The sequence below is a fragment of the Thamnophis sirtalis genome, unplaced genomic scaffold (genome assembly GCF_051295495.1).
Source record: "Thamnophis sirtalis isolate CommonGarterSnake01/CBP01778 unplaced genomic scaffold, rThaSir2_p1.2 scaffold_2, whole genome shotgun sequence".
NCBI classification, from domain to species: Eukaryota; Metazoa; Chordata; class Lepidosauria; order Squamata; family Natricidae; genus Thamnophis; species Thamnophis sirtalis.
Genome location: NW_028261382.1, coordinates 76,574,948 through 76,593,647, shown reverse-complemented (window position 1 = coordinate 76,593,647; position 18,700 = coordinate 76,574,948). Strand labels below are relative to the sequence as shown.

The 18,700-nt window shown below is 42.9% G+C and overlaps 1 protein-coding gene across 4 annotated transcripts in view; it reads left to right on the top strand.

Annotated features, from left to right (window-relative positions):
- The window catches only part of PPP3CC (protein phosphatase 3 catalytic subunit gamma), an 87,845-nt gene that overhangs the window by 54,710 nt on the left and 14,435 nt on the right, over window positions 1–18,700 (top strand). For all 4 annotated transcript variants that reach the window (XM_087706136.1, XM_087706134.1, XM_087706137.1 and 1 more), the window contains exons 4-9: window positions 3,230–3,341; window positions 8,227–8,372; window positions 9,392–9,531; window positions 10,384–10,461; window positions 10,551–10,645; window positions 16,196–16,321. In XM_087706136.1, the coding sequence (XP_087562262.1) occupies window positions 3,230–3,341; window positions 8,227–8,372; window positions 9,392–9,531; window positions 10,384–10,461; window positions 10,551–10,645; window positions 16,196–16,321 (697 nt within the window). The remainder of the gene's footprint in view (window positions 1–3,229; window positions 3,342–8,226; window positions 8,373–9,391; window positions 9,532–10,383; window positions 10,462–10,550; window positions 10,646–16,195; window positions 16,322–18,700) is intronic.

The window sequence follows — 18,700 nt, the reverse complement described above, 5'->3', positions numbered from 1 at the left end:
TTCACCATCCTTTTTCACTAGTCAAAATCTATATGGCCACAATGAAAATAAGGCATAACTGATCACCGAAAACACCACTTTTGTTTCATTTATCACTTTAAGTTTAGTACATCCTAAGCTGTTTTGTTTTATGTCATATTTATTTTACTTCACGGATTGCAATATTTTAGATCTAGAGTGGCACCGGTATTTATAGTAATGTACAATGTGTTACATTTTCATTTGTTTTATCTTTGTTGTATTCGTATTTTATCTCATCTACTTGGTTTTAATACGGTGGTATATTTTTTTCAAAAGTTGGTAGTCACTGACCAATAACCCATATTTCCTATGATTTGGGCTCTTTCGTTGGTTATTTTTATTTTATATATTCCCTTTGCCTTCAGGTACATACATTTATATTCATTCGTTCATTCATTGGAACAAACAAAATAACAATACACATAGACCTTATGACCACAATTGAGCCCAAAATTTCTGTTGCTAAGTGAAACATTTGTTAAGTGAATTTTGACCCATTTACAACCTTTCTTGCAACACTTGCAACTGCAAGTTGTTAGGTTAGTAATCTGCTTGTTAAGCGAAACTAATTTCCCCGTTGACTTTGCTTGTCAGAAGATCATAAGAGGGGTTCACATGGCCCCAAGGCACTACAACGGTCATAAATGAATCAGTGGCCGAGCATGTGAATTTGGATCCCATGATTGGGGATGCCAATCAACAGCATGAGTGTGCACAATGGTCGTAACTTTGAACGTTCACTAAATGAACTATTGTAAATTGAGAATTACCTGTAAAGATTCACCAACATAATTAAGTGAATTGAGTCACCATTGGGAAATATTGACCCTAATATATATCTACCAGGGACGCAGTGGCTCGGTGATTAAGATGCTGAGCTTGTTGGTCAGAAAGGTCGGCAGTTCGGTGGTTCGAATCCCTAGTGCCGTGTGAGTGAGCTCCCATTACTTGTCCCAGCTTCTGCCAACCTAGCTGTTTGAAAGCACGTAAAAATGCTAGTAGAAAAATAGGGACCACCTTTGGTGGGAAGGCAACAGCGTTCCATTCGCATTCAGCATTTAGTAATGCCAGCCACATGGCCACGGAGACGTCTTCGGACAGCGCTGGCTCTTTGGCTTTAAAAAACGGAGATGAACACCACCCCCTAGAGTCAGTAATGACTAACACATACTGCTTGTGCAAGGGGAATTTTTACCTTTATATTGGAAATTTATATGCCGCCCTTTTCCCTGAGGGGACTCAGGGCGGCTTACAACAATAAGGGAAGGGAGTGCGAGACAAGACTTAAAAAGAAAAGAATCGTGATTAAAAGAAAATTAATCGTAAAAACACAACATTCACTCAACATTCGGGCGGGGTTAGAGTAATCCTATCCCCAGGCCTGACGGGATAGCCAGTTCTTGAGGGCTGTGCGGAAGGCCTGGACTGTGGTATAAAGTATTTAGCATTTAACTGACATACCTTTCCCTGTTCCAATTCCATGTGACATTTTAAGACTAATGTTGGATGCAGGTTATGCAAAACGATTCTAAATGTTTTATTTAACAGTTCAAGGGTCTCCTTTTGTGGGCTCTTAAAAAAATACAAAGAGTGGCCAATTTGAAGAAATATAATTAGCACAAAACAACAGTCATTTGTGGACAAGATGGAGTAGAGCAGGGCTCTCCAACCTTGGCAACTTTAAGACTTGTGGACTTCAACTCCCAGAAGCTGGCTGAGGAATTCTGGGAGTTGAAGTCCCCAAGTCTTAAAATTCCCAAAGTTGGAGACCCCTATGGTAGAGGACCCCTTGCATTTGGTACTCTGTCCTGTTTTTCACACCTGTGCTTCATTACTTTATCTACCTAAAGGTACTTTAGACCAGTGGCCACCAACAGGTGATCTGTGGACCACTGGTGGTCTGTGAGAAAATTTTGGTGGTCCTCAGGAAAATTATTTGCATTTTTTATATTGCACTAAATCAGGGTCCTCACGTGCAATGAACACTTGCGTTGTAGAGCAGTGTTTTTCAACCTTTTTTGTGCAAAGGCACACTTTTTTCATGAAAAAAATCACGAGGCATGCCACCATTAGAAAATGTTAAAATTTTTTTAACTCTGTGCCTATATTGACTATATATAAAGTAATTTTCCCACGGCACACCTTACACTATGTCACGGCACACTAGTGTGCCACGGCACAGTGGTTGAAAAACACTGTTGTAGAGAGTCTCCCCGTTTGGGGTCTTTTTGTGCAGGTCGGAGTGGGGGGGGCAGAAATTCTGACTTGGGGTCTGCTTCGGCCTCCTGCTGTGGGGCTTTGGGTGAAGGCTGGATGGAAGCGACAGTGGTGGCAAAGAGCTGGAGGGCCTCGTTCCAGTGGGACTGCATTATGGTCTGGAACTGGCTGATCCTCTCAGCCCACTGAGCCTCCAGGTGCTGGTACCTGGCCTTGTACTCCCGCAGGTCTTCCCTCTGCTTGGAAAGCCTATGCTTGTAGTCCTCAGTGAGGTGCTTCAGCTGAGCCTCCTTCTCAGCCAGATCCAATTTGAACTGAGCTGTTTTGCCAACTCTTTCTGGTGGTGGCTGCTTAGCTCCAGCTACTGCTTCCTGTTGGGGCCCTAAGGAGTCTGGGTGGGCAGGCAAGGAGTGGCTGGGAGGGGAGGGGCGAGTAGAGGCAGGCGAGGTGCCCCTCAATGTGATTGACATCAAGTTGGCCACGCCCATCCAGTCACATGACCATCTAGCCATGCCCACCCACCCAGTAATTAGGCAGATCGGATTAGTGATCCGCAGGATTTAAAATTATGAATGTAGTGGTCCCTGAGGTCTGAAAGGTTGGTGACCCCTGATATAGACCAAAACAATGAGTTTCTTGAATCAGACTGTTACCTTGGGCATTCAGTTTGAACCTCTTTAGCAGAATCACAATATTTATGCCAAAGGTTCCAGGTTCAATCTTTGATTTCTCAGTTAAATATCAAGTTATGGAAACTTATCCCTTTCTCCCAGAACCCCAGTGAGTCATTGTTTACTGCTGGACTCGATGATTAAACTGATGTGGTATGAAACACTTCCCAGTATTCCTACTCTTAAGTCCTGTTACGTTTGATTGGGGTATTTTTTGGAACCAGCTTTGTCTATGTAACTTCCAAAAGTTTCAAAGTCAAGTTCCCAGAAAAAAACATACATATATTTCACCTGCTTCCTTCCATGTCTCTTTTTTGCAGTGTGTGCTGTATTTATGGAGTTTAAAGATAAACTTCCCCAAAACCCTTTTCCTGATCCGAGGGAACCACGAGTGCAGGCATCTCACAGAATATTTCACCTTCAAACAAGAGTGTAAGTAAAAGAGGTTGGATGGGCTGTGTGTGACAAAAGAAGGTCATGAATGTTGATGAAGCTGCATAAATGCTGCAGCTTCCTCCTCGTCCTCGTCTTCCTCCTCCTCCCCCTCCTCCTCCCCCTCCCCCCCTCCTCCTCCTATAGAAGGGGCGTTTCAACAGAGACCAAGAGAACAGCTCCTGACTTACTGTTTTCCTGACAGTCTGACTCCATGCAAGCTCTCCCCTCCCACTCCCATCGCTTTAGGGACCCTGCAACCTATAATTATTGCCAAAAGCTTTCAGTTCCAGATCGTGCAGCTGGTATCCGAATTAGGGGAAAATGGAGGACTTCCCCTTTAATACAGATACTTGACTGATTATCTATCTATCTATCTATCTATCTATCTATCTATCTATCTATCTATCTATCTATCTATCTATCTATCTAATCTATCCATCCATCCATCCATCCATCCATCTGATGGAAATAAAAAAGAAATGAGGTGAATAAAAGGGAAGGAAACCCAGTTCAGTTCTCTTTTTGATCAGTTTCAAAATCCTGCAGATAAAATTGGTTTAACTCCCCTCCTTCCCTCCCTCCTTCCTTGGCTGCAGTTCTCTCCTTGCATATTTAAATATTATTTCCCTGGCTTAGCATATTAGCTTAACCCCCACCCCACCCTCACCCCTCCACCCCAAGTGTTTCCTTGTGTCCCAGCCTCCCTCCAATACAACTCCCTCTCTCTTTCTGCTTTGTCTAAAAAACTCCTTGGTGCTGAAGAATTTGTGAATGTTCTTGTTTTCCTGCTTGGTGTTATTAAAACTGTGGAATTGGAATTCAATCTAGCTTTGCCTTGGAACGCAAGCCCCCCCCCCCTCCCGATTGTTTTAAATTTCTCTATTCTGTTTGGTTCCAGCAACCTAGAGGTGGAGCTCTTGCTTCACAATCAGGTGGCTGTGAGTTCAATCCTAGGTAGAGGCAGATATTTCTCTCTCTGGGCACAATAGCACTGGCAACAACACTGACTTATATAACGCTTCATGGTGCTTTACCGCCCTCTCTAAGTGGTTTACAGAGTCAGCCTCTTGCCCCCAACAATCTGGGTCCTCCTTTTCTGACCTCGGAAGGATGGAAGGCTGAGTCAACCTTGAGTCTGGTGAGATTTGAACTGCCAAATTGCAGGCAGCCAGCAGTCAGCAAAAGTAGCCTGCAGTACTGCACTCTAACCACTGTGCTACCGTGGCTCATGAGAATATATCTGCTGAACAAAGCTCCTCATTGGCGACAAGAAGGGCATCCATTCAGTTGGCCAGACTCCAACCCGCAAAGGATTATGGGGTCATTAAACAATGATGATGATCCCATAAATCCCTATAAGAAGGAAAGGAAGGAGACTGCTGAAATGCTAATCATTAGTTATTGTCAATCTTGTCCTGGCTTATAAGACCCTAATGGTTGCCTGCTTGTTTTTCACTTTCCCTGAATTCACACATATCCCACTAGAAATAAATAAAATGCAGGCGCCATGCATCTAGTAGTTAAGGCGCCAGGCTAGAAAGTGGAAGAGTTCTAGTTCCACTTCAACCATCAAAGCCAGCTAGGTGAGCCAGTCACTCTCAGCCCAACCCCACCTCACTGGGTTCTTGCTGTTGTAGGGAAAATATGAGGAGGAAGGTGCATCGGGTGTGTTGGCCATCTTGAGTTATTTTAAAAAAACAATAAAGTCAGGATATAAATAAATAAACTTAATGAATAATATGTGCACGAAATCCATTCACATTCTGGAAATGAAGATGGTGAATCATTTTTGTCCTCCTTTCTTTTACTTGCTATTGAAAAGAGCAATGCAATTTTTAAGACAGCAACATGGTAGGTAGAAGATGCAAGATTATAGGTACCTGGATAGATACTCTTCATTATTTTTCAACTGCGAGAACAAACCTATCAGTCCTGCCAGTAATTATATGGCATACGGATTAACCAGGTTCTTGGTGATAAATTCGTTTCGCTTTCCTGGTTCTCGCAACTTGGCAACGACAGGACCCATGTTCCTTTTAGTAAAACTTTAATATGTGGCTTTGGTCTTGGCAAATTTTAATTTTGAATTTAGAAAATATTCACACTGTACTTTAACAATTCTGAAAAGGTAAAGCAATTATCAGTACTAGATTTTTATCCTGCCATTTTAGTATATACTGTATTTTTCGGAGTATAAGATGCTCCGAAGTACGACGCACCTAGCTTTTGGGAGGAAAACAGGGGTGGGGGGGGGAATCTGCTTCTGCTTCTCAGCAATTTGCCTTCTTGCAACAAACAGCAAACAGTACAGACAATATACACTGTTTGTAGTGTTACATTTGAGACTATACTTGTACAGATGCTGTTAAAAATGATGTGGCTTTCTGGAAGTACAGTTATTCTCTGCTATTTAAAAGAAGATACAATAGCAGTGGGCCTCTTCAGATCAAGCATTTATTTTAAAAAGCTTCTTCATTTTGTTAAGCTGTCTAGAACAAAAGTAAAGCAGTCTTTAAAAAATAAGTCTAATAATTTGAACATTCTATAGGCATTTATAGGTATTGACTTACCTCCTTGCAACAAACAGCAAACAGCCTGATTAGCACAAGAAAAAAAATGTGCTTCTTCCTCCCAGCAATTTTCTGGTGGAGCAAACAGCAAGTTTCAGTTTAAATGCGCCTCCTGATCATCAGCTGTTTCAGGCTGCAGGGATTGCTATAGCCTATTACAACCTCCGCAAGCCCCATTTTCTCTGTTTGCTGCAAATGGCTGGGAGGCAGAGGCCAAAGGGTGGGAGATGGTGGGTGGGTGCGGCGACATTCAGTGTATAAGACGCACCCAAATTTTCACTCTCTTTTAGGGGGAAAAGGTGCATCATATACTCTGAAAAATACGGTAACTCAAGACGGCAAACACAGCTAATACTCCTTCCTCCTCCTCTTTTCCCCAAATGACAGCTCTGTGAGGTGAGGTTGGGCTAAGAGAGAGTGACTGGCCCAAAGCAACCCAGCTGGCTTTGATGCTTAAGGCAGAGCTAGAACTCACAGGCTCTTGGTTTCCAGACCAACCAGCACCTAAATGCTACCCAGAATGGATGTGCAAATGGTGCTTCCACATCCAATGGAAGGGAGATTTATAAATCTGCCTCCACAGGCCTCATCCTAAATGAACAAATGAATGGTTTTAAATGAAAAAGCTGCTACCAGTGGCATTCAGACTCTTACATAGAGGATTATCAGTCCCTCCTCAGTGAGGAAATCAGCATGGGCTGAAAATGAAAATGTTCATTTTATGGCTCCAATTTCCTCCAAAGTGCCACTGCAAGGAACTCTGGAGTTCGTTTCTCTACATCAGGGTGTCAAACTTGATTTCATTGACAGCTGCATTAGGGTTGTGTTTATCCTCAGGGGGCGAGGGGTGTGTGGCCAGGGTGGGCATGGCAAGCTCAACTTCACTCGTGTCAGGGGCATCTGTGGTGGCCCAAGTGTTCCCCAGTGGTGGGTTCCAGATCCTGGTGCAACCGGTAGGGTGCAACGGGGCCAGGCATCCACCACATGCATGCATGCAGCATGCGCACAGTGCACACATGCATACTTACTGCCTGTGACACTCCAGCTGCTCAGCAGAGCATTGTGCAGGCGCTATACGTGTGCAGAAGCCCCGATTGGCTCAAATACAGGTGAGGGCGGGTGGGCCCTCCAGAGCACCATACCAGAAGGGTACCTGGTGCTCCCAGCAGGCACCGGTACGCCTGTACTGGGGCATACCAGTCGTATCCCACCACTGCTGCTCTCCCAGTGAAAACGGGCTCCCAAGCTGCGACAGCTTCCTGCAATCCTCTTCCAGTGAAAACGGAGCTCTGGAGGGCCCTCCTGAGCTCCATTTTTGCTGGCAGAAGCACCTCGTGCTGGTCCTTCACTGTTTCCAGGGCAACCCCCTGGGCCAGATCTAAGTACCCTGTGGGCTGGATCCAGCCCCCGGGCCTTCAGTTTGACACCCCTGCTCTACATCACTTAGGATGAAGTGGTATATCTCAGCTTGCTTGCCCACCACCCTGCATGATCTGTGTATACTTCTTTAAAAAAAATGACTGAGAATCTTCTGAAACACGCAACAGGTCTGTGAGAGATTTCTAGGATTTATTGTTAGGCGAGCTGAGGTTAAAAATCTCCCAAGTGTCGTAAGTGTGAAAGCTGGTTCCTGAGAGAAATGAAAGAGTAGGCAGTCACCGTTCTTATTCTGACCCAGCTCCCCAAACACGACAAAAGCTCTGAAATGAACTCGGAAATTCCTTTAATTAGGCCAACAGCCCAGCAAAAAAGTTTGTCTCTCACTGCAGACTAACAAGTCCATCCGACAGGGGGATAAATAGTTGTCTGCCACATCTATTCATTCCCGCCCCCTGCCTTTTATCCCCAGAGCTAGGGTGGGGCTTTGCTAGCAGCAATGGCTCTTCTGTCCCAAAGACCGGCCCATAGATTTCCATTGCTTTGCTCTCCTCTGCCTTCTGCAAATCTGCTTTTCAGGCACTGGGCCCAGCTGTTCTTCCTCTTCCTCATCAGCCACCTCAAGACCTGGGGGCTGTTGACTCTCCATCTGAGGGCTGACTAACGGCCCAGGCCCAGAGCCTCTGTCTTTCTCTGCTAGCTCCACTCCCTCTTCCCTTTCGGAGCTCTCAGGTTGCTTTGATGTTTATCCTGACTCCCACACCACCTCCTCCTCCTCCTCCTCCTCCTCCTTTGATTCAGTCCTGTTTCCAGCTTTAGCCCCTTAGAAGCCTTTTGGTCTGTAGATCAGCTGTTGCCTGTGCCAAAACTTTGCAAACCTGCAGCCTTTATAACAGCTGCAATTTTTCCCCCTTCTCACTTCTTTCTTGCTGCAGGTCGAATCAAGTACTCAGAGCGGGTATATGATGCGTGCATGGATACATTTGACTGTCTTCCTCTCGCAGCCCTCTTGAATCAACAGTTTCTGTGTGTGCACGGAGGGCTCTCTCCTGAAATCACATGTCTAGACGACATTAGGAGAGTAAGTGGTCTTTCTTCTCTCCTTCTGCCCCCCCCCAAAAAAATTTAAATGGGTATTTTACAACCTACGACTGGGTTTTACTCAAAATTACCAGTCCAGGAATTCAAAACTTTTCTTTTGAAGTTCCCTAAAACTTGTATGCAAGATTATATAACAATTCAGCAAGTAATCCGTGCAGGTGTGGGCTTCAAAAAATGTCAGCAATGGGTTCTCTGCCCTGTTGCTAGGTGGGCGTGGCCATGGTGGGCGTGGCCTAGTCAGCCTCCTGCACCATGGCAGGGGGAGGGGGCGTTTTTACCTTCCCCAGGCTCCGGAGGCTTTCCCCCCACCCTGAGCCTTCGCACAGGCCCTGTACATCCAAAACAGGCCACATGGAGACTCTTGGGAGGGGAGGGGCATGGTGGGAGGGGAGGGGAAGGGCGTGGTGGGAGGGTCCAGCCAGGGGTGGGATTTGGAGGTTCTCCAAACCGGCCATAATGTTAGCTATGGGTTCGGGAGTTGGCTTCTCCCTCAATACTGAAGTGAGCATTTTGAAAAGAAATTGATTTGTAACCCTTTCAGAGAAACTATGAAATGGAACAGTTGTTCTCTTGATTTTATTTAAAGTGGCTTTCCATTGCTTAAGCCTACTTTTTTTCATGGGGTAGATATTCCTCCCATGGAAATCAATATTGATAACAGATATTTTTCCCCAAAACTTCTCAGAATGCAGGGGTCCCTAACCGTTGAGCCAAAGTCTACTACTGGACTGTGAGCTATTTTAAAACCAGGCTGCCCAAAGCCAGGGCAGCGCATGCATCCCCCCCCCCTGCACGGGCAGCAGGCAAGCATGTGTACGTGTGTGCCATCCTAATCCACAAACCCAGAAAGGTTGGGGAACTCTCATAATGGACTGTACTATTTTACAGATACTTTTTCTGCACCTGACCTGTTCTGCATGTCTTAATAATATGTTCTTATTGTCTTATAGAGATTTGCATTCACAATTGTCTTTTTTTTGGTCCGTATTTGTCTTTCAGTTAGACAGGTTTAAGGAGCCTCCAGCCTTTGGTCCAATGTGTGACCTACTGTGGTCTGATCCATCAGAAGATTATGGCAATGAGAAGACCTTGGAACACTTCACTCACAACACTGTTCGAGGTTGCTCCTATTTCTACAGGTGAGGCAGTGTTCAAACAACGTTTCTAAACTGAAACAGCATGAGGCTGCAGGGCTCAATGGGGTTTCGGAACTCAGCCACAATCAAGGACCATAGGGGTTGGCAACACTCAAAGAGCCACAAATGTCCTTAAACGGAAGCCCCCCATTCAATTCTGGAGCTGACCAGAAGTTTGGTTCCCCCACCATAGAGTCTCCGCCTAGAAAAAGGCATCCTTTTTCCTCTACCTGTCCTAACTGAAAGCCCTATCCATTGTGGAGCCGACTGGCGACAGGGAGCTGCAGCAGAGGGATGAAAGAGCCACAGGTGGCTCCAGAGCCACAGGTTGCCAACCCCTGCCCTATCCAGTCAGCCTTTAGGTTCATTCAATATTTTTGTGAGGAATATCCCTTTCCTGGATGTTTGAGGAATGGCAGCCTGGTCATAACCATCAATTCTTGTCAGTCATTATATTATAATCAACTAGAATGCAGCATTTGGCACAACTCTATTGTTCTCCACACATTCTAAATTCTTTGCTTCTGGATAAAGTTAATAATCCATATGTAAATCAGAGAAAATAGTGAAGAACTGGTTGCTTACCTTCTTATAAGTTATCATTCACAAACAGGCCTACTCTTATATCTAGAATTTGAGAATAATACAAGTGCTTGACTTGTGTGTTTCTTTTGCGGTGGCCTTTTTCCCCTTCTTAACTTTCCCAGAATCTGTTTGACCTTTCACCCAGGAACATTTTGATCTGAAGTGCTGTGTGATAAAGCCCATATGTGTCAATTCACAGGTAGCTTCTCATGAAAGATCATTGGTTGCTTTGGCACACACTAACGCTTCTCTAAACCCTTTATCTTTCAGTTACCCTGCAATTTGTGAATTTTTGCAAAACAATAATTTGTTATCCGTGATTCGAGCACACGAAGCCCAGGATGCCGGGTAGGTTCATAACAAGTTATGGATTAAAGACTTCTTTGGTGAAGGTTTTTTATAACAGCAGCTTGCTCAGCCTTTCCCTGTTTTCCCAGGTACCGAATGTACAGAAAGAGCCAAACCACAGGTTTCCCATCGCTCATCACCATCTTTTCCGCACCAAATTACCTAGACGTCTATAATAACAAGGGTAAGCTGTTGAATGTATGCGAGGGGTGCCTAAATTGGATTATGGTAGATTTCTTTAAAAGGTACACTATCTTTGCTTATTTTTTTGTTTGGCTGGGAATGTTGTGAACATGTGTTCATTCTATATTAAAAACAGTAAAGGTTCCCCTACACATGTGTGCTAATCATTTCTGGCTCTAGGAAACATTCCAGTCTAGGAAAAGTGCTAGTTGTTTCCAGCTCATCTCCGTTTCAAAGCCAAAGAGCCAGCGCTATCCGGAGATATCTCTGTGGTCATGTGGCCAGCATGACTGATCGCCAAAGGCACACAGAAAGCTGTTACTTTCCCACCTTCTCAAAAATTGGTAGTTCCGATTTTTCTACTTGCATTTTACATGGTTTCGCACTGCTAGGTTGGCAGAAGCTGGGACAAGTAACAGGAGCTCACTCCATTAGGCGGCGCTAAGGATTCGAACTGGCGAACTTTCTGATTGACAAACTCAGCATCTTAGCCACTGAGCCACCGCGTCCCTTTCATTCTATATTAGGAAAGTATAAAAGGGACCACTCATTTGGTTTGTTTCTTCTTCCCCTTTTCCCATTGTTGGAATTCTCTCCGGTCTGAAGACTATCATGAAAGAGGAGAAAGGAATAATGAAAGTCTTTCACTTACAACACTTCATTTAGTGACTGTTCCAAGTTACAATGGCTCTGAAAAAAGTGACATGACAGTTTTTCACACTTATGGCCGTTAGCAGCACCTCCGTGGCCCTGTGGCCAAAATTCAGCCGCTTGGCCACTGACTCATTTATGACGGTTGCAATGGGTCATGCGATCCCCTTCTGCGACCTTCTGATAAGTCAAAGTCAAAGCCAGATTCACTTAACAATCATGTTACTAACTTTACAACTGCGGTGATTCATTTAACAACCATGCCAAGAACTGTCATAAAAATGGGGAGAACTCATTTAACAAATGTCTTGCTTAGCAGCAGAAATGTTGGCCTCAATGGTGGTTGCATGCCGAGGACCATCTGTAGTTATGAAGAAGCTGCCTTTTTCTCTTGTCATTTGGAATCAGAAAGAAATGTTCCTCTTAAATCAAGGGCCAACCTTCGGCACAGTTAAAGCTTGTGGACTTCAACTCCCAGAATTCCTCAGCCAGCAAAGTGAAGCTGGCTGAGGAACTCTGGGACTTTAAGTCCACAAGTCTTAAAGTTGCCAAGGTTGGAGATCCCTGTCATAAATAGTTTCAGTTTTCACTCGGGTGTTGTTTGTTCCAACTAGACAGCATCTTCTCTGATCCTGAGCTTGGTCCACAATATTTGTGAACTTGCGACATTGTGCTGGCCCGGTTTGACTTTCCTGTCATGCTGAATGAACCAAATTTGATGTTTTGGGATGGGGTTTCGTTCCTAGTTCTCCTGGCCATATGCAGAATTTATGTAACCACGGGAAGACTGTGGAAGAGGGAGTTGTTTGTTCACATTCGGCCGACATTATACAAGTAGCCTCATTTCACAAGGTTGATGTGAGGATAGTTCAAAGAAAAAAAACAACCTCTGAATTCTTTGGAACAGGTGGAAAGCAAATCTGATTAACAAATATTAACTGAATGTCAGAATCAGTTTGATGCTCTTCCTGTGGAAGTCTGTGCCTTATCCAAATGCAGTTTTAAATTTGGGGTTAATGGTTTTGATATTTCTGCACCCTATCCTCTAATGGGTCAGAAAGAGATAGAAATCAGTTCTTTTGCTGTTCAACTACTTGTGTCTTATTGTGTCTGAACTAGGAATTAGTTGGTAATTTTTTTGTTGTTAGTTGCGAAGTCACGTCCGACCCATCGCAAACCCATGGACAACATTTCTCCAGGCCTTCCTGTCCTCTCTCATCCCCTGGAGTCCATTTAAGCTCACGCCAACTGCTTCAGTGATTCCATCCAGCCACCTCATTCTCTGCCGTCCCCTTCTTCTTTTGCCCTCAGTCTTTCCCAGCATTAGATTCTTCTCCAGGGAGTCCTTCCTTCTCAATAGGTGGCCAAAGTATTTGAGTTTCCTCTTCAGGATCTGGCCTTCTAAAGAGCAGTCAGGGTTGATCTCCTCTAGGACTGACCAGTTGGATCGCCTTGCAGTCCAAGGGACTCGCGGAGTCTTCTCCAACACCATAGTTCAAAGGAGCTCATAGTTCTTTGGCGCTCAGCCTTCTTTATGGTCATTCTTATTATAGTTGGTAATACATTCAGTTTATCTCAACAACCAGTCTTATAAAACTATGATTGGAAACTGGCTTGTTAGGACAAACCATCGTTCATGCTACTTCTGTTATTTCTACTTCAGATATAACAGTCTAGGTAGTCTTTGACTTACGACCACAATTGAACCCAACATTTATGTTGCTAAGTGAAATGTGTGTTAATCAAACTTTGGTCCTTTTTTTTTGAGAATTTTTTTTTATTGTTTTAGTTAAACAAAAAGAAAAAAGAAAAAATCATCTTTTGTTACATCTTGTTGAAAGCATATCGATTGGTTACAAATATATTCCGTGCGTTTCTTCCACAGTCCTTACATATACTTCATTCAAATCATGTTGTACATTTTAAGTCAAGAAAGAAAAGTTATGTATTTTACTATCCCTGTACCATAATTCTCATTTGGTTACCATTGTTTAAACATGTTTTTATCTAGAATCATTTATATTAGAAGACAAAACCACCTACTGGTGTTCATTTGCAATTTCAATAGATCTCCAATACCATGACACCTTTATGACATGTTCTAAAATTAATTCGGTTAAGTAAGATATCTAAGCATTCCAACCCCCAACACACCTGTATGTATCATTAAATATTGTCCATTAACATTTCATTGTTATTATTGTAGTTAACTAAAGGTTATTTACTGATTATCTCACCTCTCCTCTCTAGGCCCACACAATATTATAACTTTATAACCATCTTTAAACAATGATTTATTAATAAGATTTATAGGACTTTTCCCTCAATCCCAAATTAGTTAATTACGTGCTAAGAAAATAAACATTAGACATCTAAGACAATCTAAAAAGTATTAACATTTCTACTTGACAATCACCCAGAATGTACATTAGCATTTCTGTGGCCTGGTTATTTATCCTAACTAGGGTTATTATTTCTCTATTAGTATCATAATAAATTTATGTTAATGGATAAGCATTCAATAGTAATCTAAAACAGTCTATAAGGTAATAAAATCTCTACTTAATAATCATCAAAAATTGACTAGCTTTTTTCCATCAATTGGCATTATTAACCAGTATCTTTCCAGTAACAAAATGGTCTTTCATCTCTCGCCAGTTGTTGTGTCAATTCTATAGCCAGAATCTTTCCAGGGTTTAAGACTTCTCTCCGCACATTGAAACGTAAACAATCTCTCATGTTTTGTTGCCCTTGAGTAATGTAAGCTTAACTTTGGTTGTCAGGTTTGTTTCTGAATAGATTTGTCTTATTAACTCCATCTTTTTCTCTCTTTCTTTTTCTCCTACATCTTGGGGTTTGGGGTGGAACACCAAATTATCAAAGTCACTTTTCCAGTTTCCCTTCTTTCCACTTTCACTCACGTTTACTCCATTTATAAGTTCATCTGAGTTCTTATCTTTGTTTTCTGTATTTTCATTCACCACTTTAATTTCTGGGGCTATTACCCCATCATCTTTTTTTGTAATATCCCATAGTCTGTCCCATTTCTTGTCAAATCTCTCAAGTCCTTCTGAGATGTTTTGAAGTCCAGCCAAAATGTTTTCAATTAACAAGTTTTCTTCATCTGAGTATTGCTCCATTTTTAGAGTAAGGAAAAATATAGAGAAAGAGCAAGAAGAAGAATTTGGTACTATCTGCCACTCTAGCCTGTCACAGATTTTGAAGAATATATCTATTTTTATTATAGACAAATGTTCTTTTATGGTTTTTAAAGAAGAAGGGTTCTAAAGTTTTTCTTTCCTTTTCCAATTCTTGTCAAAATATTTTCCACACACCACTGTTTGTGACCTTGTGTCTTTATCAAGTTTTAAAGAGACGTTCCAAACCCTTTTGTTGTGCAGTCAGTATAGTTAGATAAGAGTGAACAAAGAAAACATTGTTACAACATCAAAGGAAAAAAAGCTTCAGACTTGGGCTTCCAAGTGGCAGATTCAATTCTTTTAAAACCTCTTTCCTTAAGTGTCTCCAATGTAATATTGCAACAAGTAGAAGAAGAAATTTATTAAAGTAAAAAGAGTTTTAATTTAAGCCAAAAAAGTTAAAGTAGTAAAGAGAAATAGGGGAAAAAAATCCCTTCACCTCAAGCGGAAAAAACGGAAGCGTTGCAATCATTCAATCCACAAAATATTACAAGCAAGAGCAAAAAACTTTCGAAGGCAGTCCAATGGGGATTAAATATGCCGCTTTGTACTTCCTTAATGGTCTAATTAAGCTTAAGAAAAGAGTTTCTTAGGGCAATCTTCTAAAAGAAAAAAAAAACCCTCACCAGATAGAAACACTTTCATTCTCTCTTCCTGGAGCCGTCCAACTATGTCAACCGAGGGGGGGGGGGTGCCTGTTTGCCGCCGGTTGGAAGCACTCCCCTTGAGTCGATAAGGGACTTTGCGATGTCCCTGTGACCAGCAAGGTCTTCTCTTCCTAGTCACCGTCTCTTCGGGATGGTTTAGGTCCTGCTGGACCATCCAGGGGCAAAAGTGTCATCAGCGGATTCGGATAGTCGAATCCGCACAATGTATCATTGCGACGCTGGCTCCTCCTCTGAACTTTGATCCTTTTTATGACCTTTCCTGCCACAATTGTTAGGTGAATCTCTGTTAGTTCGTTAAGTGAATCTGGCTTGCTCCATTGACTTTGCTTGTCAGAAGGTCGCTAAAGAGGATTATGCAACCCCAGGGCACTGCAACCATCGTAAATATGAGTCGGTTGCCAAGCAGCTGAATTTTGATCACGTGACCATGATCGCAAGAGTGAAAAACGCTGTCAGAATAATGACGATTTAATAGCTGACCAGCTGCTGTAAGGCTGTAAACCAAGATGATGACATGGGGATGAGTCAGCAGGGTCATAAGTCACATTTTCAGCACTGTTGCAATTTCAAACTGTCACTAAATGAACTGTTGTAAGTCAAGGGCCACTGAAAAATGAAGCTAATGTTTCTTTGCAGTTAGGTTAGAACTGGGGTGTCCAACTGGTGACCCACAGGCCGGATGCATCATAAGCAGGCCACGCCCACCCCAGCTCCACCAATGGGGAAAACATCACGAATCGTCACGTGACAGTAACGATTGGACACCCGTGGATTAGAAGAGAGCATGTAAGGCTAGGGTTCGTAACAAAGAGCACTAGAATATGTTTGGACATGGCATTACTCTTCTTCTTTTCAGTTTTTAGCAGTTGGCCTCTAGCAAAAAAATTTTTTTAATGTTTTTGTCTGAGGTGAGATGTTTCCTTTTGTTTAATAGACGTCTTAACCTAACAACAGGACTGTATTTTTGGAGCCCTTGTAAATCTTGGGAGGGAGGTACAAATCAGCACTCATCCCGTTTTCTTTTCCTTCCAGCTGCTGTTTTAAAATATGAAAACAATGTCATGAATATCAGACAGTTCAACTGCTCGCCGCACCCATACTGGCTTCCGAATTTCATGGATGTTTTCACATGGTCTCTGCCTTTTGTAGGAGAAAAGGGTAAGGGATGAACACTTGCCAGTAGTCAAAAGGTTAACCAAGAAGTGAAGGAAAAAGTCCTCTGGAACAGTAGGATTTGTTAGCCTGGGCTAGATGTAGACCCTGAGCCTTCGGTTTACTAACTAAGGCACTCTATTTTGATGAAACTCTGCAAAATCTTGTTTTTAGAGCAACTGTTAAACTTTAAGAAAAATAACCAGACTACTGACTAGTATTACTGTAGTGAACAGTTTGAAAAAAACTATTGAACAAAATCAGCATTTTTCTGTTAGTACTGGGAAATGGATGATGGCAGTTGTGATTAAATATCTCTGTCTTGAGAAAGTAGGCACAACCATTAGGGGCCTCCGTTCTTCAAGCATCAAAGCTTATTTGTTTAAATTATCTTTTTCTTGCTGGTTTTTCCCTAAAATACCCTTTCTTCTGGAGCTAATTTAGTCTTCATTCCATAGACTTGACTCTGATTCCTAAAAGTTGTATTGTAGTCCTAACAGATATTAATAGTATTACTACATCCTATCCTTAGTCCCTCATCTGTGTGTGTGAGAGAGCGAGAATGCACTTCCCTGGGGATTATGAGACTTGAAAAAGTAATAACCGTTGCAAAGCCTTATGCCAGTCTTTAAAGGCTCTATATTTGGCTGCCACTTTCAATATTCTTAAAACTCTCCAGTTCCAAAACTTACAGAATTTCTTTAATTGCCAGTTCAACATAAGGCCACATGTAGTTCAAAAGCCCACAACCCGTGAGAAACACAAGGAAGACCATACTTCAAGAATAACATCACCTAACACAGATCCTTGAGCATCTTATGTTCAAGGTGTGCTCCCAAGCACCATACTGGAGTTGTCCAATTGCATCTTTTGATAGATAAGATTAAAGGAAAATCAAATTTTGTAGTGTGTCAGTCCAACTTAAAAATAACTAATGTCCCTGATTGCAACCAGCTGCTCAGTGTTGTGGCCTGTCGGCCAATCCAGCAGCCAATCAGATGAGATAATCAGGGTCAGCATCAAGGTTACCTGAGAGCTCTTAGCGGGAAGATGGAATGGAGCTGGCAGAGAGAGAGAGAGAAAGGCAGAGCCTGGGCCGTCCATCAGTCCTCAGGTGGAGAGTCAACAGCCCCCAGGTCTGAGGAAGAGGAGGAACAGCTGGGTCCAGTGCCTGACACAGGGATGTGCAGAAGGCAGAGGAGAGGAGAGCAGTGGAAACCTATGGGCCGGTCCTTGAGACCGAAGAGCCACCGCTGCTAGCAAAGCCCCACCCTACCTCTGGGGAGAAAAGGCAGGGGGCGGGGATGAATAGATGTGGCAGACAACTATTCACTTTCCGGATGGACGGACTTGTTAGCCTGCAGTGAAAGAGAAACTTTTTTGTCGGGGTTGCCAGCACTCCTAATAAAGGAATCTTTGAGTTAATTTCAGAGGGTTTTGTTGTGTCTGGGGAGCTGGGTCAGAACACTCAGCAACTCAATCAAAGTTAGGACGGTGCTGAATGAGGAGAGCTTGGGGCTGTTCCTCAGAGCTATATTCAAATGATCATTAGATCATGATCCAAGAGCTTAGTGCAGATGGCTTCTGCCTCTGAAATAACAGATTATATCGCTTGCTTCCGTGAATGCAATTCAATTTTGAACAGTTATTTCATTTGTTCAGAAAGAGCACAGCTTCAGTCTTCTACCCTTGTTATTCAATTATGTATCCCCATGACGAAAACATTCCTGGTGGTTTGTGACCATAATAATATGTAAAAAAAAAACCAGTATGAGATAAAAGCATAATAAATCTATAACTTTTAAAAAGTTAAAACTGATGTAATCATTGTTCAGTCGGCCATTAACATCATCCACAGGAGACAATATCTGCTTTGAAAGGCCTTATGGAATAACTCCATTTGGATGGCTTTTTGAAATATCAGAACTGTTGCTGATCTCACTCCCAGTAGAAGGCTGCTCCATGAGAAGGGAGGGGGCTTCATCTAAAAGTCCCCTCTCGTATGGGTCCCACTGACCTCCCCTTGGGTGGACTGATTGTGCATACTGTTCTGACCTAGGCTTCCCAAGAGCATGTCCTGGTCCCGACAGACCCCCTTTTATGAAGTTACTGTGAATTCTGCTCCTTCACATCCAGCAGAGTCTTTCAAGGGAGGATTTACAGTCACAGACTTTATCTGGCTTGGAGAACTGCCAGGCTAATATCTGCAAAACTTGGCAAGGAGTCTCAGAGAGTCACAAACCAATTAAGCGAACTAATGGTCTCCTGCAAACTCCACTCCCCTTTCGCTCCTCTTTTATTTCCTTTGGGAGAGGCCATTCATCGTCCATCTGTGGCCTTACTCCCAAGTCGGCTCTTGTTCGTTAGCTGTTCCCTTCTCTGGCA